The 23,586-nt window shown below is 40.1% G+C and overlaps 1 protein-coding gene across 2 annotated transcripts in view; it reads right to left on the reverse strand.

Moving 5' to 3' along the window:
- The window catches only part of LOC100770349 (glutamate receptor 3), a 268,038-nt gene that overhangs the window by 87,462 nt on the left and 156,990 nt on the right, over window positions 1–23,586 (reverse strand). For both annotated transcript variants that reach the window (XM_035450026.1, XM_035450028.1), the window contains exon 5: window positions 14,173–14,226. In XM_035450026.1, the coding sequence (XP_035305917.1) occupies window positions 14,173–14,226 (54 nt within the window). The remainder of the gene's footprint in view (window positions 1–14,172; window positions 14,227–23,586) is intronic.

The following is a 23,586-nucleotide window of genomic DNA, read 5'->3' on the forward strand; positions in this document are numbered from 1 at the left end:
CTGAGTTGACAGACAAAAATTCAGTTTGTGAGCAATTACATGAGCAAATGGGCTAGCATTATGCAGTATGATACTGTTAGGATGCTGAGGAGCTGCAGTGAGCCGTGATTCCCAGTCAGGCACTACATTAAGGGTAAACAAGCAGAACCTTCAGTGGGCTGTGGAACCAAGCTATAGTGTTCAGTGAGATAGGTATGTTAAATGTACCTTTCTCTTCCCCTGTCTCTCTGTTTCTCTCTCTTTCTCTCTCTCTCTCTCTCTCTCTCTCTCTCTCTCTCTCTGTGTGTGTGTGTGTTTCTCTCTCTCTGCCTCTCTCCCTCCCTCCCTTCCTCCCTCCCTCTCTCTCTCTCCCTCTCCCTCTCTCTCTCTCTCTCTCTCTCTCTCTCTCTCTCTCTCTCTCTCCTGTGATGGCTTTGAACTCACAATCAACCTGACTCAGTTTCCCTAGAATCTGGGGTCATAAAGTCCTTGCCATTGTCGTGACTTGATTGAGATGCAGTTTTGATTTACTGTACTTTCAATGTATGATGCAGTTATTGGGAGGTAAAATCCGTCAAGTCAAGTAATGTTGGTATACCCAGAAGTGGCAATGCTGGGTTTCATGGTAGTTTCATTTTTAGAGTTTTTTTTTGAGACAATTCCTTATCACTTACCAAAATGGCCATGCTAATTTATATTCCCATCAACCATGTATAAGAATTATATTTTCTCAGACAAATATGGTAGGTACTCACTCATAAGTGGATATTAGACATAAAACAAAGGATAACCAGCCTACAGTCTATAACCCCAGAGAAACTAGTTAACAGAGAACCCTAAGAGAAACGTACGTGGACCTGCCTATGAAGGGGAAATAGGATCTCCTGAGACCTTCATCCAGTAACTGATGGAAGCAGATTCAGAGAGTCACAACTACTCAGTGGACCAAGCTCCCTGAGTCGAGTTGAAGAGAAGAAGGAGCGATAATATCAGCAGAGGGATCAAGACCAGGATGGGGAAACCCACAGAAACAGCTGACCTGAGTTAATAGGAGCTCACTTACTCTGGATTGACAGCTGGGGAACCTGCATAGGACTGGACTAGGTTCCCCGAATGTAGAAGACAATGGGAGGCTTGGGCAGTTTGTGGAGCCACTGGCAGTGGGACCAGGAGCTGTTCCTAATGAATTAACTGGCTTTTTGGAGCCAATTTCCTATGGAGAGATACCATGCTCAGCCTAGACATGGTGAGGGGGAGGGTCCTGCCTCAATGCAGTGATGCGACAGACTTTGTTGATTCCCCATGGGAGGCCTCACCCTCTCTGAGAAGCAGATGGGGGGGTGAGATGAGGGGAAGGTGGGGGGAGTGGGAAGAGAGGAAGGAGGAAGAACTGGGATTAGGATGTAAAAATAAATAAAATAAAAGAATTATCCTTTTTCTGCATCTTTACCAACATTTTCAATTAGCAACATAATGACTAAGAAAGCTCTATATCAGTTTTGGCTGTATTTTCTATAAAAAATTGCGCTCCTTTTTCTTTTCTTTTCCTCTTTCTCTAGTGATTTCTTGAGCTGTTGTTCCTTTTGATGACTGATATGGACCTTTGTCTTCTTTAGTATCACATTCCATTCTGTACAATAAGCACATTTGCACATGCACCCTACAATGTCATTGCTAAGTTACTCTAAGATCCCAAGGTCCCTGTTGTACTAAGTAGAATTTCTGCTAAGCTCATTTTATTTTTTCATGGGGATTTTAACAATTACAACTCATGATTAGATACTCAATTACTTTTGTGGGCTCACACTAAATATCAAAATCAGTGCTACTTGCCTAATTGCTACAGTGGTGTCTTTTCCTTTGGTTCTCTCCGTGAACTTTGCACAGGGAAGGGATTAGAAGATGCGAGGGAAAGCAGAGAGAGATAGGTTGAAAGGAATCCTACTTATATACATGGTGAGTTAAAATTCTTTTCTCCTTTTCTAGGTATTAAATATCTGCAACTTGCTATTTGCCTCTATAATGATGGAAATATTCACCAGAAACATGGGCAGTGAAGGAACTCATTTAGATTTGTAAGCTATGCTTGATTTCATCAGCAGGATCACCTTTCTAACACATTGTATCTTTCTGATCCAGAACACTGTTGCTCATATATGAGTTCGGCTGTATAAGATGAGCCATTGTTACGATAAATCTTTCTACCAAAAGTTGCTGAGCCCCACTACCACGTGTGTGCTCTATGTCAGCCGCCCGCCTGAGTTAGGGCCCCAGTTAATGCACAGAGAGACTTGTATTAGATAAAATGCTGTTTGGCCAATGACTAGGATTCTCATCTGTTAGCTCACCCTCAATTATCATAAATCTATATATTTTATAAGACTTATCTAATCGGATGCCTTATTGGCGCCCCTCCTTGCCGGTGGATCACATTGCACCGCTGGAGGAAGAGCGGAGGGGAAAAGGGGACACTTCCCTGTTTCTCCTTGCTTAAACTGAGTCTCCTTGCTATGTCACTTCCTTCCTGGATCACCACTTCTCTACTACATTTCCCAGAATCCTCTTTGACTCCTAGTCCTGTCTAACTTGCTGTCTCATTGGCCAAACAGTATTTTATTCAATAATCAATAAGATGTACATACACAGTACATTCCCCATCATCTCTTTTTGTCTAAATAAAAAGAAAGATAACTTATCTTTTATAACAACTGAAGAAAACTATAACCACAACTATCTGTCTTCAACTCTATCAAAGACCACAGAAGGATAATATATAAACTCTAGAATTGACCGACACATCTCACTACCTGGACAGTCACCCAAGTTCCTCTGTAATGTTGGGGAATCCATCTTCAGCCCATAGGCCACAGTGTGTTTAGCACACTTCTCCATTTCAACAGGAACCCTTCAGTACTGTCTTGCTTTCTAAGTTCAGCAGTCACTTTCTTGTGGATCCTGCGTGTCCAGTTTATACAGCAACAAACCTTCCAGGCAAGAGCAGTTTCTTGCCCACATGGCTAATCTTGCCATGTTGAAAGCAAACTCCAAAATGAGTTTTTTCGATGCCCATCCTCCTTTCTGACGTTATTGGTGTGTCAGGAGCACTTGAGTCTCACTGCCAAGAAAAACCCTAAACCATTTAAATGCCATATTTCTGTAGGTCTTTGAAAGGTTTGGGGTGTGGTCAGGCACACCTCTAAGCAGGCGTGGCTACAGCTTCCCCTACAAGCCATGACTTTGTGCTTAAGAAGTTTATTCCAGGTCTTATAAACAGTTCCTGGTTAATTCTCTAAGCTCATTATTTACAAATTTGGTGTTTGAACAGTTAGCATTCAACACAGGCTTCCAAAATTTGATGATTCAAACTTCAAAAGTTTCAGATGACTTTGGTATTCTCTGATCTGATCTCCACTGATTAACATGTAAGCAAATCATTTTCCTCCAGGTAGTGTGGATGACTTAGACCCAGAAATAAACTCAGTCGAGGCTTACTTTTAGAGTATTTATTTTCAATATTTCTTGCACATACAATTGTCCTTATGGTGCATTTTTTACATAGAGGAAAACAAGAACAAGGTGAGTTAGGTGACTTTTACTAACTTGATAATAGATCATGGGTGAGAAATGGGAAAGTGGCCTACTGGAGGGAAGAGAAAAGCAATAGAATGTGTGCTTGGAAGACTGCCAAGGACAACCAACAATCTATCTTATCATTTGCATGAAGGCTGGCTCTGCCTTTAGTGCTATTTGAATTGTTCATCAGGGTGATGCTTCAACACAGAAATGCAAAGTAATTGCAGTGGCTTTATGTTACCAGTTCTTAATGAAAGACACAAGTCTTTTTCTGAAAAGCAGATTCATTCTCTAGCAGAGGTGGGGTGGAGGTGGGGCGGGGGTGGGGTGGGGTTGGGGTTAATGTCAAGAGAGAAAGATTACACCATACCAATTAGCACTTGATTACAGGTTACTTGAATTGTTTACTAGCTGTTTTATTCTCTAATCCAGTCACCAAATATACTATGAAATCTTCTAAGTGGCTAGAATGGTGAACCATATACTTGATCACCCCCCCCATGCGACTTCAGTCTATTTGGAGCTATTTGTAAGGATAAAAAAGTAATTGTGACTTTATAACTGCTACTGGTGAGGAAATAGCCTCTGATATCTTTTATTTTATTTTTAGCAACTTTACTGAGGTATGATGTATTTATTGTAAAATTCATCCCCTTGTCTCTCTGATGATTTTTGAAGCATCATGTCCCTCTCCTGCTTGAAATGTATCAATGATTTTCTATTGCTCTTTAACCTGCCTAGTAAAGCCTTGCTCTGGTTGAGATAAAATTACACTTTGACAATTCAGGAAAACATGGTGATCGGAATCTTTGCATGTGATGTTCTGTTTAAATGGCCTTTTCCTGATTTCTCAGGTAAATGGATGTGTCTCACCCCTTTGAGCATCTCTTTGAAAACACATTTCTACAAGATTTTCTCTGACTACAGTACATGCAGTACTGATTTCTTACATTGTACTTCCCTTCATTCTTTGTCTCTCTCCAGGACAGTTTCCATAGCTAGGCAAGATTGCTCTCATCAATATGATTATAAGTTTCTTGAGGACATGGTGTTCTGTCTTCTTTGTAGTGGAGTGAATTGAATTTGGGGCACTAAAATTATACATACGTACGCACGTATGTACATACATACATACATACATACATACATACATACATACGTACATACATAGAAATCCCTAGGGGCTGGTGAGTTGCCTCAGTGGGTAAAGGCACCTGCCATCCAGCCTGATGATCTGAATTCAATATCTGGAACCCACATGATAGTAGGAGAGAACCAACTTCCACAAGTAGTCCTTGACCTCCATACGTGTGCTCTTCCCACCCCACCCCTGTAAACTAAAAATGAAATAAAAATAAAAAGAAACTGTGCATACTTTCAGGGTTCTACTACCCCAAATATGTATAGACTAGTGTTGTTTGATTGACTTGAATGTTACCAGCCAGATGATAGGAGGGAGGAAACAGTAATTACCATCCATCTTTGTAACTATTTGACTTGGCTCATGTCTACTTAACATGATACCAATACATAAGACTTACATTTGATGTGTCTACATTTGACTACTGTACTTTTAACTAATTTACTTTTGTTGCACTTTTAATGGTCTATTAAGATTTAGGAATAAATGGGTTCATCTCATAAAACAGATGTACTGAAGCATTTAGTTTTTGACATAAGAAGAACATGGACAAAACAACAATAAAACAAGCAGAAGGGAAGAAAGAATAAGCACTGTTTGAGTACTGACTCTACTCAATACTTACCAGACACAATGGGTTGCTGTTTACAACATCTAGTTCTTCAGGAAAAGGTTGACTTTGCTAAGTAAATAGATTTTGGTCCTGCCGGGAAGCCCAAAGGTGAGCTCTAGAGAAAGCATGGCCTAAGATCTAAAGACCTGACTGTCCCACATAACAGAGGTGGGGGCATGGGATTTGGGTAGAAGGAAAGAGAAGGGGGAAAAAGAGCTAATACTAAAAACAACAGGAAGATAGTATCACGGATGATACTGTGGCCAGAATAAAAGGAAAGCTTTCCTGGCAGGGAAGCTAATAAACTAGATTCTAGTTTCTGTCACTAACATTTTCCACATGAAAACTACAAGAGAGTTTGCTTGTAAGTGACCGAGGGACCACAGTCCAAGTATAGACGGTTCCTACCTGATGATGATCCGAGTTAATATTTTTATTTGCTTATGAATTGTGTAAAACTGTTATGCATCACTGCAAACTATTTTTGAAGTTTTGATCTATTCTGTGGCTATCAGTATGACACTGCAGTGATGGGGACAGAGGCAGTGAGCTGTTCTTATTCAGCTATGTAGCTGCCAGAGTAAATGACAACACTCTGCAGTGTCCTGTATGGCTCAGCTATGAAATTCAGTAGCTTAGACTACCAAACACATTATCAAGTTATGATATTTTCAACCTATGGTATAACCCCATAAAATCATGGAACACCTGTGTATAAATCTACTATGTAGCCTTATTTTAGAAACAGCATTGAGAAGCCTGGGAGAGATGGCATAGTTCTACCAACTCATCTTGTTAAAACATTGGCTAGGTGGTGATCTTTTGTTGTAAATTTCAGGAAGGAAGGAGGGAAGGGATGAAGATGCAGAGAGGCGTGGGGAAGCATTTTGGAGGAAGACGAATTAGTATCTGAAGTAGTCTACTTTAAGCTGACTGCCACAGCATGATAGGAGTTTAGGCTTCACCCAAATCCCCCATTCCTCTGTCTCTTGGTATTCTGACTGTATTAAGTCTCCATTTCAAGAAGAAATTGAATCCTGAGCCACCAGAGAGGTTGAATACCCAGGGAGGTGACTGTGTTTCCTGGCACTTGGGACCAGTGGCAGCTTCCTCTGCCCCCCAAGCCCACTTCCCTTCCCTACAAAACCAGGCTCCAACCCAGTGACCTCTGTGTTTACATGCCATCTGCTGAGAAGATCACAACACGTGTCTTTGAGCATTTGGATTTTTATATAGAACATTACAATTGGGAGCACAAAGGAAGGGGAAGCAAAGAACAGAACAGGAAGACCTGGAAAGGGAAGGGAGCAGAAGGGACTGCTTGGTATTGGCAAGCCATGCAGCTTGACTCAGTCTCATTTGCTTTCTCTTGAAACAAAGCAGGTTCTTCTCTGTTTTACATTCACTCAAAGATGTGGTAAGCACGACAGACATTTCTTCAAGCCTAGGTTCCTCTTGGGTATACTTTTGCATTCTATTTTATGAGTCATGATTTTTGACTTAGTAAAATTAAAAAAATGGTATCATCTAATATCTCTCTCCCAATTTCTCCTATCATGCTCTTATACGTGTGAGGGAGATGCAGAGAAAAGAGATGGCAAGAGGGAAAAGAAAAGGGGGAGCTATAGAAGAGAAGAGTGAGAGACCAAAAGTGGGAGAGCAAGAATGGATTGGGGGTGGAGGATAAAATATGCTGTTTTAGATGCATTTCATTTTTGGACAGCTTTAAAACTCAGATTCATAAAGCTTTCCTTGTTTTAGTTTTCTTTGTTGATTTTTGGAGTCAGTCAGTGTCTCATTCTAAGCATCCTACCCCTTGCATCTCCTAAGTGCTCAGAGTACATGCCTGTCAAACCATGCTCAGCTTACTCTTGCTGTTTATAAAGCTCCTATGTCTTTGATCACATCATTCTCACAAATGTATAGCATGTGTTTCATATTTTTATATCTCTGCATATATGCAGGTCAAAGAACAACCCTTAGTAGTCTGTTTTCTCTCTATATCTCATGGGTCCTGGGGGTGGAACTTAGGTTATCAGGTTTGGTGGCAAGTACCTCCACCTACTGAGCCATCCCACTAATCTGCCTTGGCACTAACTCTTATATGACCTTTGTGAATCTGAACTTTTGTCTTGCTGAGATGCATGGGTGGACTGAGCCGGAAGACCAAGGGACTTCACAAACAGATTGTCTGTATGGCTTGAGGCGAGTTGGAGTTGAGTACCTTTTCTGAGTCCATTTCCTGATTTTTTCAAAAAAGATTTGAGAAGGTGGCAGGCAGGAAGCCTCTACTCTAGGTCTTTTATGATGATCAAAAAAGTTCCCAGAAAATAGCAAGCACAGCAGGGAGGAGCCCAAGACACATTAACACCTATCCCTTTTCTTCCCAGCACAATACCCTGCTTGATTGCCTGTCCTTGACATTCTCTACCCCTGCCAGCTGACATTACCTGTCTTCCACTTGCAGGGTCAGTAGCTGTCCCCAACACTGGGGAACTGTCAGGTGTTCTGAAGCAGTGCTTAAATGATGCAGCACTGAATGTGTCCTGCTATGGCTCACGTTTCCCCCTAGGCACCTCAAGTGCATTGATTATTTGGCCTTATTTCTGGGGTGTCCTGAACATCTGCCGTTGGACCATTTCAACCTGGACCTAATTTGTCTTGTATCACCGGCTGGGCTATGTTGATTAGTTCTTCAGATTCTCATCCTTGTTTAGAAGGTGGCTAAGGGCACTCACAGGTCCTCTTGGCTTTTACCCATCTGGACTGATTTTAATGCTTCAGTCTGCCTGGAGGACAGCAGGCCTGTGGTTTTGCTCCCCTACCTACGTGCATAGTATCTCCCCAGTTGCTGTGTTCACACTCTCCTTCACAGTCAACCTGGGTGACATCTAAGAAAGCAGAAATCTATACTAGAAGTAACCTGGGAATGTTTCAACATTTTAGTCTTAAATATGCCACCTTCACATTTTTCTATTTAAATCTGTATCTGAGCCAAATTTACCTAAATTTTTTTACATTGACTATGCTTTTGAGATTTAAACAGCTATTTCTGCTTTGTTCTAAAAAATGGTGTCTCAGAAATCATAGATTTGTTGCGATAGTTATTTTAATACATATATTTAATAGAAATTCAAAATCAATAAGCTTTAAAGAGGTTTTGCCATGTACTACTTAACACTAGCTCATGTGAAGGGACCAGCTCCCCATTTCGGCAGCCATAACAGCCGAACACATGCTTGTGTGACCTTGCCTTAGTCACTAGGAGGTCAGATGCCTGCCTTGTGGCAAGGAACCAATCAGAAGTTAGCTGGTGGTACTATGCTTTACGACTCTGGGTGTGCTTTTCGGACAAGTGCACAGCAATGACACACAGAGCATAGCAACCACCCTGGGAGGGCCTATGGGCCATTACAACCAGTTGACCATTCAACACAGGGCAAACCTTCCAAGCCTGGAGGCACAGCAATCCTGAGCCTGTGCATACCCCTAGACACTCCCCTTACACTGCCCTACAAGATCTCTATGCAGCTGTCTTTTCTAGCTATCGGCCATGGTGGATGGATGAAAGACACGAGCTAACATGGGGTTAGCTCATTAAACAACTTTAATAAAGCCCCATGCAGTTTGCATCAAGCCTTCGAATCCGCCTGGTGATTGGGGTGACCGAGGTCCTTGGCTGAGATCCTGGAGGCCTGAGCTTCCGGGGGTCTTACACATGCAAATAACCGTTCTGGGAAATAGTGATCTGGTCTCTGTCCTCTATCTTGAAATTACTAAATAGGTGCAGAGATATGGCTAGATAAATGAACTCTAAGGATTTAAACTTGACTCTTAGCTCATAGGCCAGTACTTTGATTTGCATCATGCTACTCTACCTCCTTCCTTTATGCCAATCCTAATCTTTTTAATATTACATTTTAATTTATTAATTAAATGTTTTCATTTACTTTCCATCCAGCCACAGTTTCCCCCTTCTCTCCTCCTGCCTCCTCCCCTCTACACCTACCCACTCTTCCTCCCTCTCCTTTCAGAAAGGGGCCAGCTTCCCATGGGTTTGAACAAAGCATGGCAATATTAAGTTGAGGCAAGACCAAGCTCCTCCCCCAGTATCAAGGCTGGGTGAAGCAAGCAAGCATGGGGAATGGGTTCACAAAAACTAGTTCAAGTGCCGGGGGAAAAGTCCTGAGCCCACTGCTAGAAGCCCCACAAATAGACCAAACTACACAACTGTCACACATGCAGAGGGCCTAGGTTGCTCCCATGCAGGTTCCCTAGCTATCTGTCCAGAGTCTGTGAGCTCCTATGAGCCCAGGTTAGTTGTTACTGTGGGTTTCCTTGTGATGACCTTGATCCCCTCCCCAGCTCTTATAATCCCTCCACCCTCTCTTCAACAGAACTCCCAGAGCTCAGCCCAGTGCTTGGCTGTGGATCTCTGCATCTGCTTGATGAAGGTTCTATGATGACAATTAGGGAGTCACCAATCTGATTATAGGAGATGGCCAGTTCAGCCACCCTCTCCACTATTTCTGGGGTCATTCTTGTGTATTCCTGGGAGTTTCCCTGGCACCTGGTTTCTCCCTAAGCCCAAAATACCTGCCCCCCATGAAGACATCTCTTTCATTACTCTCCCCCTCTGTCCTGCCCCCAACCTGCCCAATCTGAACCCTCATGTTTCCATCCCCCTTACCCCCAGTTTACCCAGGACATCTCTTCTATTTCCTCTTCCCAGGGAAATCCATGCTTCCTTGTTTGGGCCCTCCTTGTTACCTCGCCTCTCTGGGGCTGTGGATTAAAGCCTGGCTATCCTTCACTTTCACCTAATATCCACTTGCCAGTGAGTATATACCATGTTTATCTTTCTAGGTCTGGGTTACCTCACTCATGATGTCAATCCCTAAACTTAAACTCGGATTTTACATACAGTATCTAAGCTACTCTTGTCGGCCTATATGAAGAAATCAAATCATGATACACGAAATGCCTGGCAGTACAGTGTAAAAGGTCCTGACTTAGGACCCTGCCATATGGGAAAGAGATGCAGCTTAACTGACAGGTTGCATACATATTAGTTATCCCCAGGGACTAGATCAGAGTCACAGCACTGCTCTAAAAGATAAAACAATTAATTACAGAACAACCTCTAGCAAGAGAAGACACCACCAAGGGATATGGAATTTGTAAGAGTTACTTGTTTAGCTGGAATGCCTACTTCTAGCCTGACCAGAGCACTTCTCTGATTTGTGTTCCTGGTAGAATCTTTTGTTTCTCACCGAGATTTTTAGCAAGATGAGCTTTTCTGCAGCTTGTTTTCCACTTATAGTATACATACTGACCCAGGAACAGCCTCTGTTGATTCATTCATGGGATTCCCACCTCCTCCTTTTAAGACTGCCTCCACGGAGGTTTGTGTAAAAGGACATAGAACTCGTTCATAGATATGTGGAGCTCAGAACCCAACAAGACACTTGGAGTGATGGTGCAGGTGATTATAAGAAGCTCAGGCAGGGTGAGTGTTCTTGGGTTGGCATGTGTAGAAGAAAGGAGTGTTTCTATGCTGTTGTAACACCAAGACTGCCTAGAGTTTGTTCCCCCGAGTATATACACATCCTCAGTTTTCACCCAGCTGGCTCATCTTCAAAGGCCAGATGGCTCATCTTGGAAGGAAACATCTTAGTTCCACTTCCTTTTTTTGACCATCTAAATGACTTCTAAATGGTTTTGCTTTACTCTGTATGTGTATGTCATTGCTAGAGGTGTTTGGAGTATTTTTATGTGCTTTAAAATTTCTGGAAACCACGAGAGGGGCTATCTATTTCATTATTAGCATCAGACTTGAGTAGGAGCTTCTGTACCTATTGCTCAAATAATATGGAGTGCAGGGACCTATGGAAACTACATGGCTGAGTTCAGATGAAAAGAAGGTCACTAGAGGAAGAAGTGGCAGCTCAAAGCACAATGAATGAGTTCATGTTTTCATGACTCACACTGACATGATATACTATACATTACTTTCTTTTTGAAGGAACAGATTTTGCGTGTTCTTGTAGGAGGCATCTTCCTAAGGTCTCATTATCCTGAATAGTGTGCTCCAGATTCAGCTCACCATTCATTTCTATCTTGCTCTAGCTTTCTCTTGCTCTTAGTTTGTTCTCTATTAGTGTGTCTCTGTGTCTGTCTGCCTATCCCTTTCTCTCTTGAACAAACTCAAGCCTTTGTGTCCTTGTGGATATTGGCTAAACACTATAAAACTAAGCTACATCCTTATTCATTGTACTCCCAACATGGTCTCACTATGCAGCCTAGGATGGTCTTGAACTTGAAATCCTCTTGTCTGTATCTTCTAATAGCCGTGTTTACAGGAGTACACCACTATGTTAGATAGCAATTCTCTCTTGCTGTTCCATCACTCTGCAGGCTAGTTTTGGGGGGAGGGTCTGGTCGGGATTTCAACCTTGAAAGCAGAGCAAATCTGAAAGATTGTTATTAGGCATACAGAGGCCTAGCTGGAATTTTAGAGGACCAACCTAGACAATCACTGACATGAATGGACTTGAATCTTCTCAAGCAGAACTTTCCTCAAGGAGTCCAGTGAACTGGTAGTCTCTACCTTCAGGTGCTATCAAGATCTGCTTAGCTTTCAAGAGAAATATGTGTTATTCCTTGACATCTACCAGCTACTAGTTGATAAAAGAATGGCTGAAATGACTTGTTATTTGCTGTCTTTGCAAAGGAGTTCTTCATTGTCCTGGCCAAGACTTTCTCAGAAATACACTATAGTCTGTGGCTCTTCTTGATGATTCTTCTTCTTTCCCTTCTTCAGTGGCATCAGGATGTATAATGTAGTCTGAAGCCTTTCCTTCCTTCTAATGTCTCCCTTCCTTGTCTTTCACCAGTATCACTCTCAAGAACCATCTTGCCTTTCTAATTATGTTTTAGCATCAATTCAAAGGGTCCCACCTAACACATGGGAGAAATCTTCTCTATCCCCATCTCTACATCCACAGCAGGGAAACTGAGGTCTCTATATTATTCAAGTCAACCAAAACATTCTAAATTCCAACTCAGTATTCTTTCTCAAACTTTGGCCAACTATTCATGACCGTAGTTAGTGTTTGCAGATGTATAAAGAAACCACATTCTATTTACTTGGACATTAAGCACTGTTTCACTTTTGTTAACTCTGTTTTAGCTCCACGTGAGGTATGTCTGAAAAACTTTGGTTTTAATGTCCTAATTATTTTCCTAATGTTTATTAAAGACAAAAGTTTTCGGTAAGTGAATACTGGTGTGAGCACTATCTAAAGTCACCTCATGTACTGTCAATAAATATATAAAGCCCCACATTTTAAACACTATGCTGTATATAACTGCCTTGTGGAACATAGAAGGCTGAGGGAAAGATAAAATGAGAGGGATGAAGGTAGGAAAATGGAAGAATGAAAGTGGACTATTGGTTAGGAAGAAACTGAAAAACTCATAAAAACTGTTTTAGGTACCTTGGTATAGCATCCGTTATTCCCTGCCACACCCAAGTCTAATCTCCATTGACTTAAGACATCGCTTACTTACCAGTTGCCTAAAACCCAAATCGAGTATTTTTATATATGAACTAAGGATTGGAATTTTTTCTCCTACAAGAGTCAATTCATTTATCCCCAAATTGGATGGAAGGGCTTCACTTTGAGCAGCTTAGTGAAGATGTACACCAAATCAGAAGTCAGTATCATTTGGATGCTTTCTAAGAAAGAGGCTTGAGTAGCATTTTTTTTTTCATTTAAAAAATTGTAAATAAAACAAGATATTTCCCTTAATTTAAGAAATCTAAGAGCACAATTACAATAATCATTTACCATTGCAAATATTCTTTTGGTTTAACAGTTTTATAATGATCATGATTTTGCTGTGCTAATGAAACAAAACTATGGTTTGGACTCATGATAATTTAATAGATTCATAGTAGTATAGTGATAATTTAACAACCCCTTTTCAGTCTGTAGAAACAGTATTATATAGTATCTTCACCAATAGGCATTTCTAATTTATAAGCCCTCTTGTCACTCACTACACAAGTTGTCCTTTCCGAATAAGAAGAGGTATGGGGTGACCTTGATGGAATATTAGCTTCTTGGATGTCATGGATTTTAAAGTCATGAGGTGTTTGAATATTCAGATCCAGGTTGTGTTTTGTGTAAATAGAAAAGTGCATCATGTTGTATCTGATTTGAAAAGATTTGTTAGTCTGTGGCAGCACACATCATGTACTGGTATTGGATTCATTGGGAGTCATCTTGTATCCTCTGTCTCTTGGTTTACATTACAAACCTAATTAAAACAGTTGACATCCAAATCGAATCTAAGAATATTGAGGAACTATATCTGATTACTATTACCATTATTGTTATTATTTGTGGTGTCAGAGATTGCAAGAAATGTCTGCTTCTACCCAGGCAAGCACTCTACTACTGAGCTGTTTCCTGGGTCATTTTGGGAAAGTTTTTATTTTGAGATGGGATTTCACGATGTTTACCAGAATGACCTTGAAGTGGCTAGGCAGCACAGGAAAAATTTTGAATTCTGACCATGCCTCAGCCTCCCAAGTAGCTGGGATTATAGGCTGGTTCCACTAGGCCCAACTCAAATTATCTTTTAAATAAGAAAAGAAGAGAGCTTTGCTGCTGAAAGAGACAGCAAAAATAGAATACAAAGCCACCATAGGCTGGTTGTGTATTTACTGAATTTATTTCTCTAGGCATCTAGAGAGCACATTAGGTGCTTCCTGTATTTCCTTTATGGCTGATTATAGATGACACAAACTAAATGGTCTATAGTGCCCAGGGACACTAGAACTATTTTTTGTTCTTACCAGGTTAGCAAGCATGTAGTGATAACCTCTTGAATGTTTCCCCAGGATCACAACCTGCAGAAAGAAGAAATGAGAAATATTCCTTATTCAGTGGGATTTTTCAATTACACAATCAGTGGGATGGCTAGAATGAATGCTTTTAAATGATCAACCATGTGGTACGATTTTTTTTTTTTTACATACAGTAGAACTGCTGCTAATCAGAGTAGCTTCCTTTTTGTTATATTTCACTTGTAGCCAGATAAAACAGGAATAGTTGTCAATATCAAAGTTAAAATGTCAAAACAAGGGGATAAAAACACTTGAAACTTCCAGGTCAGTAGCACCATTGTCACTTAAAATAAATGGCAAAAGCAAAGCTGATGATCCTTCACCCATGAACTGGATTTCTGTACTTAGCTGTTGAGATGGAAAATGAGCTGAACTTAGCATACAAATTAGAAAATAGAATGTACTGTACATTTTTTTTGGTTATCTGGAAAGCTTAGGGAATAGAGCACTCAAAGAATGGGGTTAATGGGATTTTCAGGTTAACTGAGGTTGTTTTGCTTATTGAAAACTTTTCTAAATGCTTGCCGTCCTTTTCTTGCCTTAGCATGAATGATGTGTGGCCATCTGTATATCTTTTGACACTGAAGGCAATGCCCTAGGGTATTCAGAGGGGTTTTCCTTCAGGGGACATTTGGCAATGTCAGACAACACATTTGGCTGCCATTGCTGGGACGTTTGCTATTAGCATATAGTGAATAAAGCCAGATTTGCAGCTAGATGTCTTCCCATGTTTAGGACAGTCCCCACAACTATAATCATCCGGTCTCAAATGGCAGCTGTAGTGAGTATGAGAAACACTTCCTCAGAGTCATCATAATTATCATTATTTTCATCAGTCGTGCTGCATTACATACTTAGCCTTCAGTTTACAAAGTACTCTTCACTGTCTCATTATGGCAGTGGGCTAAATATTTTCCAACCAAATGAACTGGCTGTCTTTTTCTTTTCTAAATGCATATGTTTATTTCCTTGTAACAAAGGACAGCAAGAATTTTTGGTTCATTAAGCATTTTACAAAGCATCGAGACACAGGCACTGTCCTAGATAAAGGGAACAAGGAAGGGGGCAGTACACAGATTAAAGGAATAGCCTGGTGTGTGCTTAAGTTAGGTACCAACCTGAAGCTAATATGGTAAGTAAAACAAGGGAAAACTATAAATACAATGGATGTTTGCAACAAACCGTAGGAGGAAGTAATGCAAGTTAGAGGCTGTAGAGCTAAGCTTTATTACGAGTTCCTTTTTGGATACAGCTGGATGCAGCTGTCAGGGGTATGAAAACAATGGGTGAAGGTCTCAGAATTGTCCACATAGCAAACTGGAGGTATATATGAAAGTCTGCAATAATAATAGTTATCACAACCACCCTTATTTTAATGTCTAAAATATGCTTGCTTTGTACTAGATGTTGCATGTGTGAGTAATTTCTAGAAAATTTGAAGTCTAATTTTACACATGAAGAATCACAGCCCAAAGGAAGTTTAAATAGTTTCTCCAAGACCACAGAGCCAGGAAATGGTAAATCTGGAATTAAAAGCTGGCTCTTTCTTCCCATGGAAATACTGGCAGTGCAGTTAGATCCTCCACATCTGTGGGTTCCACATCCACACATCTAAACAATCCCACATTAAAAACATCTGAAAAATCATTTCAAATAGAACATATGCAGACTATTTTCTTGTTTCTGTTCCCCCAAACGGTGCAGTGCAACTATTTATTTAGTATTTATTTATGTGGCAGTAATTGTTAATATAAGTAATATAGGTGTTGCTTAAAGAGTATAGAAAGATGTTAATAGGATCTCTCAAATACTATGTGGTTTAAAATAAGTGACTGGTGCACCTACCTATTTTGGCAAATAGCAGAATTGGAGGACTGCTTCAGAACCAGTGCCCTCAGCATGACTGTATGTCATGTTTCACTTTGCTTCATGAGTTTTTCAACTTTATGGTGGTGTCTAAATTGTATACATGCTAGAGAGGTTGTACATTATTTATCTGAACTAATAATGATGGAAGCCAGGCCTGTGCATGGTAGAAACACACTCTACTGCTTAGCACCATCCTCAGTTCTAGAACAGTATGTGAACCATGCTAGCTGTTTTCCAGTTTTAGTACAGAACACAATAGGTTACATGAGCCAATCAACAGTTTCTTATAAAATGGGCTTTGTGTTAGATTATTTCATCTGACTAGAGGCTAATATACATGCTCTGAGTTTGTTTAAAGTAGATTAGGCTGAGCTAGGATTTGAGGTAGGTTAAGGATATTATCTGCATTTTGACTTACTATATTTTCAATTTCCAATCACTTTAGTAATGCTAAATGCTGATGATAGTTCTAATTTTTCTTTTTTTGCAGAGAAGGAAGACAAGATATGTAAGGCATGAGACAAAAAGGGAAGGTTTAGGTTGGCCCATAGAAATGGAATGGTACCTTTGAGTAGAGTATCATGTTTGTTATTATAAGAACTCAAGTCATTGCTTTGTGTGCGTGCGTGCGTGCGTGTGTGTGTGTGTGTGTGTGTGTGTGTGTGTGTGTGTGTGTGTGTGTGTGTGTGTGTGTGTGTCTGTGAGACAGACAGACAGAGAGAGAGCGGGGGAAGAGAATGAGAGAGCACAAGAGAGATGTTTTCAATTAATTTAAAATATGAGCCACATTTCAGACTGATTATTTATGAAGGAAAAAGAAAGGTTAATGAATGTCTTGAGGGGTGATTTCTCATGCTGCCATGACACAAAATAAGCTGTTAGGTGTCTTCTGGGATGTATGCTTCAGTGTCTGCTTGTGAGAAACATCCTTGCTGCTGACATTTGTTAACTTTTGGTGGCAAGTTGGGACCATACATTCGTTGAATTTTTAATTCACTGACAACCCTCAACATAATAAAGCTAGAGGGTTTTGAATTCTTCAAGAAAAATGAACAATATTCCTAAGGACATGTGACAAACTCAAAGAAAAATAAGGAAGTCTGTTTCAGGGGAAGCGAAGCTTATTGTACTTTTCCATATAAGGAAGGCAAGAAGGAACATGAGACAATGGTAGTGTCATCAGAAGAGGCCTGGATGACAATCCAGAGGTTAGATTTGGTCATGCACTCACTGGTTGACTGTGGACTCAACTTTCTGAGCCTCCATGAACTTATACACAATTTAGCAACTTGCTCTTCTAGCAGGGTTGCTCTGATCAATCTGGATAATATCTCCAAATGTGTTTGTTATGTGATTAATGAAATATGCCACATCACTTCCATATAGAGAGGGGTTGTTCATCAAGACATTGCATTTTTCAGCTCTAGGAAAACTTAAAGCTTTTCGAATAACTGCTTTGGTCCATGTCCAGATGGTGTGCTCAGAACAAATGGACTTATTCGAAGGTAGTTCTCTCCCATCACCCTTTCTAGAGTTAGCCTTGAGTTGGAGGAGACGGGAAAGTTATCTAAAGATAGGAACAGTTAGGTGTCACAAAGCTGCTGCACTGAAGCCCATAATTAATTCTTCATCCTTGCTTTCAGTGCCTTCTTAACTCTGATTTAACACATAGTTCTTACCAATCTTGGTTTTCCAGTTCCCAGTAAATTAAACACTGCAAGCTAGAAGGGGTGTGTGTGTGGAGGCAGGGAGTGATATCAAGGAGAAGTGCATTAGTACCAGAGGAAGTGACAGACTGACTTAAAGGAGAAGGAAGAAACAACAACAGAAAAACAGACAACATTGTGCTACGGCACAGTATATTCATGGATGGTTGTTGTGAGTGCCTGAGTCATCAGACAATAGTTTACTTTGATCAGACATTTCTGATGAAAATCCCTGAAGTATGTAATATGTTTTATAGAAGGCTTCCAACTGAAATGTTCTAGTCGTTAAGAGAGTGAGCCCCAGTTGTCTTGAGATAGTCTGTGGAGCTGCTTAGAATCCTACTGATGGAAGTTAAATGAGGCCTCAGTGAGAAATGTGCTATATTTTTTTCTTGGCCTTCCCTGTTAGATTTAGAGGCTTGTGAAAATAGGGAAGGATGGGGTTATTGAGTATAACTTGGTGCACAAAAGGACTGGATAGTTAATAAGAATGTTCTTGTTCTGTTAATCCTCAATCTTTATTCTTTCCATCTGTTACAGATGAATGAGGCATAAATTGTACCCTTTCTTATTTAATGACTCTGGTAACCAAAAGAATATTCAACTTTGCTTTCACAGTAATTATAATAGATCTTTCTGAATTAGTTTCAGAACTTCAAGGATAAAAAGCTGTTTTCACACTCAGATGTGACATTTAAGGAAGAAATACCAAGTTCCCACATCCATGTTCTGCAGTCATTTAGCTTTTGTAGGATTTGTTGTGGATGATAGATGGTCTGCTGTGATGGCAGGCATGATAAATGTAATAAAGGAGAAATGTGTGAAATGTAGATAAAATTCATTGTTTTAGGGAAATGTATTTTCATCTTCATATATATAGCATCTCCAAGGGGGGGAAACCCAGTTACAGTTCTCATTCACTGAGCAGAGGTTAGCTTGCAGAAGAAAGATCTCATATATACTATCACTGGGCCATGTAGACACTGTCAAACTTTCTGTGAAGGAAATCAATGAATCATAGTTTACTCATTTGGGGGTGATTTTCCCTTCTTAACTTGCCCCTCATCCAGTTATCTGTGAAACAGAGTTATCTCTGAGTAGTTAAAAATGATTTATAAGACATTCAGTTGGGTTTTCTCGCAGAGACCCTTTTTTCCCAATTTCGTGTTTAATCTAGACATTTTCATAATTTTAGAAATTTGAAATGAAATTGCTCCACAAGACTACTTGAGAGAGGCCCACATATCCTCTGGGAGGCAAAAGCATCTGTTTTTCTATGCTCACATTTTAGAAAAAAATATGTGTGTGAAGAAGTGTGTATGTTTCCCCCCCTTAGATCCATCTGGTATGCAGATTAGGTTATTTGCAGACCTAAGTAGCTCCATGTTTGGATTTTCTACATCAGTGCCAGAAAAGGATCTATGGAGAAAGATTGATCTTGCTTTGAGTACAGAACATGCCTTGATGTTCACCTTAATTTGTTTCTCTTTGATTTAAGTATCATGTGAAAGCTTGGGTAAGGGGGCTTGTGTTTGTGGGGAGGATTTCTGGTTTAATTCACCAGGCAGTTTTCCTTTACTGTATGGATATTCTGTCTCCAAGAAAAAAATTACTAGTAGATCACATTCTCTATGTTCAATGAAAAGATATTTTTTCAGGCTTACATCTGCCTTCCCTTTTTCCTTAGTTGAAAAAAAAGTCATTGTTTTCTTATGGCACACCATATGATTTCAGCAATGTGGGGTAGCTGTGCAGAAACAAGCCTGAGCACATGCCACACCTTCCCAAAGAGATTTTCAGTGTGATCATAGGTAGTCATCTTCTTCAGTGTTTGCGTCTTAGTAAATGTATCAGTGATGTATAGAGCTATTTCCTAGTAAGTAATAAGTGCACACACTTACTCTCTTATGTCGGAATGGCAGGGCTTTGTTTTGCAGTAATCCTGAGTGAGTGTGCTGGATTAGTGTGGTGGAGAAAAACAATGACCTTCACTAAAGTCAGTTCAATGGCAGTGGGGGGAGGGGTGTGTTGCGTGAATGTTGCAGACACACAGAGACAGAAGCTTTTTGTTGGCAAGACAAATGTTCATACAATAGTGGAATCTTGTTAATGCTTACACTGTCTGTAGGGAAGTTTGTGTGGAGAGAAAGGGATTGAAGAAGGCACGAAATAAAATGCTAGAATGTGAGGGTTAAAAGATAAGATTTTTACAAAGATCATTCTTTGGGGGTAGCTCTGTGCTTCCCAGACTTTCATATTGCATTTATTATCGATTAATGCAATGTGTGGAAGATTTAATAAGAAGTGGCAAGGGAGGGTCATCAAGGCAGCTCAGCAGATAGGGAAAATAAGTCTGATGACTTCAGTTTGATCCCTGGACCCCACAGGGTGGAAGGAGAAAACTCACTCCTGCAAGTTGTCTTCTGATTTAAACCATGGTGCGTGTGTGTGAGCCCCCAACCCCATTTTAAAATGCATTTAGTTAATTAATGTTACTTCTCTTCTTTTTTAGAACAATGTCTCACTATGTAATCCTGGCTAGCCCAGGAACAAGTGTAGTCCAGGCTGTCCTTAAACTTGTGGCAACCTTCACAGAGACTTTTGTTTGAATATGCACAACTTTATTCTTAAAGTCTATTCTAGACTTTGTATGCTTATTTATGCTCAAACCATTCTAATTTGTGAGTTTGTGACAAAGGCCCTTTGCAAAGACTTTATGGGTGATGAATAGACGCCTTGGAGTGGCCTTGTCATTTGAATTTTTTAAAAAATGGAGTATCTATCGAGCCTATGATGAAATAAGTATAATATATCTTCTATATAAACAGGGGACTATAACAGGTCTTCTAAACTTGGTACATCAAAAAAAGGCACAGTGTTTGCCAATGCATCATGGTACTATATAGCATCATTTTTATAGGAAATTGCCTGATAATTGCTAGAGGTCATGTATTAGAAAAAAACATGAACCTTGATGATATGTGGTTCTGGATTCAAACTTTGCTGTTTAATTATTGGCTGCATTACTGTGTGCAAAATTGAAGTGTGAATATAGAGTGCAGTATGAGAGACCTGGGTGGAGCTCAGACTCATGAAGCTTCCAGACAGGGAATGGAGAGAAAGCACCTGCTATGGATACAGAGAATAGAGTGGTCTCTTTTTCAGCTTCCTTAGGTATGCCTCTTTGAATACATTTCTATTTGCATCGTGTTTTCAGTATTTGACACCCTAATCGGTAAAAATGTTTGATAGTCGAAGTGAATGACCATCTTTATATTTTCAAATAAAAGGAAATATCTCTCAGAAACCCAATGTGATTTTCAGGATAATTGCTTAGCTGGCAGCTTCCCTCCTCTTCTGGGAGCCATGTCATTTAAGTGGCTCTCAGTTTGCAAATGGATGACAAATGACTGAGGCTTAGTTCATGGGGCGGGCACAACATACAATTCTTCAAACCCGGAAACGTTTCCTGTGGCCTTTCACTCTTTCTGTTTGAATCTGCCATCGTCTTGCCCTCATTGTCAGCTCATCTGCCTTTCTGAGCACTCACGAAGAGCTGCTGATGTTCAGCCAAGCAAGGGGGCTTCTGGATGCTACTGGTTAAATATTCACCTTTTCTGAGCCAGTTAACAAACCATGGGTAGCTTAAAGTCAGCAATGCCAGAATTATTAACCCAGAAATCAGTTGGGACTACAAATGAAGACTTGGTCTTTTGACAATAGCCCATTTTCTGGCACACCACCAGAATCAGAAGGAATGTGGATCAGAGTCCCTAATGCATGGAAAGCTGCCTCTACCGACTACCTTTGAATTTTCTATTCTTTTACTGAATGCTTGTTGAGTGCTCAGTCTGTGCCAATTGTGGGAATAGACCATGAGGAGACAGAGGTCACAGGAATGTATCTGGGCCCTAGACTGGAGGATGTCACACTTGAATGGGGAAGACAGCCAAGTTAACAGATGATTATAACCCAGTGGGAGAAGTGCGAGAACAGAAATATGAACAAAGTACAACTGAGGAGAGAATGATTAACTCAACTTGCTATAGATAGAAAGCACTTTGTCTCCAATGAGAAATCTAAAAAATGTTTTCCTTTGGCTTTTATAAGCGGGAACCTGATAAACAGGTAACTTAAATAGAATGCTATTTTAAAATGAAGAGAGATATATTGTAGAAGGCCATCTCTCTTGATCTCAGGAGAGGCTGGCTGTTTTATAGTGCTTCAAAGCTAAAGGAGAGACTTTTTAAATGAAAATGTTTATTTATTTACTTTAAAACAAGGTCTCTATAGTCTAGAATATCCTCAAGCTCATGGTCTTACCTCAGCCTCCCTGGTGCTAGGCTTATAGGCATGTACCACCATGCAAATCTATGTTTTTTTTCAGTTTTCAAAATTAAATTATAATTATTTCATGCCCCCTTCCCTTTACTCCCTCTAATATACCTTCTATCTCAGTCCCTTTATTCCCCCTAAAGTACATGGCCTCTATTTAATTATTTTTGTTACGCTATATATACTGGACTTGCTGAGTTCATCAATGTTGCATATATATATATATATATATAATAATATATATTATATATATATCAATGATGGGTATAGGATAGTCAATTAGGGGCTCATTGTTGGGGAAGACTAATTCTCCCTTTCTCATCAGTCATTAATTGCCTATAGCTTTTTTTTTTTTTTTTTTTTTGAGACGGGTTTTCTCTGTGCAAAAGCTCTAGCTGTCCTGGAACTAGCTTTGTAGAGGCCTTGTGAGATTTTTTTTCCCCTTTCACATTAGCATGTCTAATGGGGTTGGAATTGTTCAGATCTTGTTTAGGTGGCCATGCTGTTGAGATTTCATGGGTGTAACTTATCTGTAATTTCAAGGATGCTTTTGCAATCTTTCCTTCCCCTCTTCAGAGATGTTCTCTGGTCCTTAGACATGGGGTTGTGTTGCAGATGTATCAACTGGCACCAGGCACCCCATGATCAATTGTTCTCTGCATTTTGACCAGTTGTGACTTTCTGTAATAGTTTCTATCTTCTGTAAAAAGAACTGTGATAGAGTGAGAGCTCTGCTTATCTGTGAGTGTAAGGATAGTATTTAGAATGCAGTTAGGAATTTTGCTGTGGTCTAGTACAATGGCAGCAATAGGTTCTTGGAGAGATTTGTATTTGAGGCAACTATAATATAAATATTTGGTGTGAGGTAACCAGGTCTTATATAAAAAAGTTGTGATTGAAATGATGGTAGGAGAAGCCAAGGTCATGCAAATGGTCCAATGGTAATTAAAAGGGATTTGCTAAGGGCAATAGACCTTGAATTTATCAGTTATTAGCTTTATGAGCCCAGGAAAGTTACATTACAACCCAGCCTTAGTTTTCCATCTGTATATTAGGGAATATAGGGTATGGTGATATATTATTTATTATTTATTCAAGATTGCCTGAAGGATTAAAATGGAAAGCCAGTCATACTACTTAGTTATAGAAACTGGGTAGTGGTGGCACATACCTTTAATCCCAGGATTCAGGAGACAAAGGCAGATGATCTCTGTGAGTCCAAGGGCACCTATGGCTACACAAGATTGAATCTGTCTAAAAGAGAAACAGCTCACACAAAGGAGATCTCAGAACTTGGAACCCCACACCTTTTAATGCCAGCTCTAGAGAGGTATATAAGATAGGAGCAGATATTCAGTCTACGGCATTTTTGTCTCCAGCCACATTTGGGCAATTAGTCTCCAACCACGTTGAGGACAGGAAGACATTTAGTTTCCAGTCAGGGAAGGCAGGA

Source organism: Cricetulus griseus, chromosome X, assembly GCF_003668045.3.
Source record: "Cricetulus griseus strain 17A/GY chromosome X, alternate assembly CriGri-PICRH-1.0, whole genome shotgun sequence".
Lineage (NCBI taxonomy): Eukaryota > Metazoa > Chordata > Mammalia > Rodentia > Cricetidae > Cricetulus > Cricetulus griseus.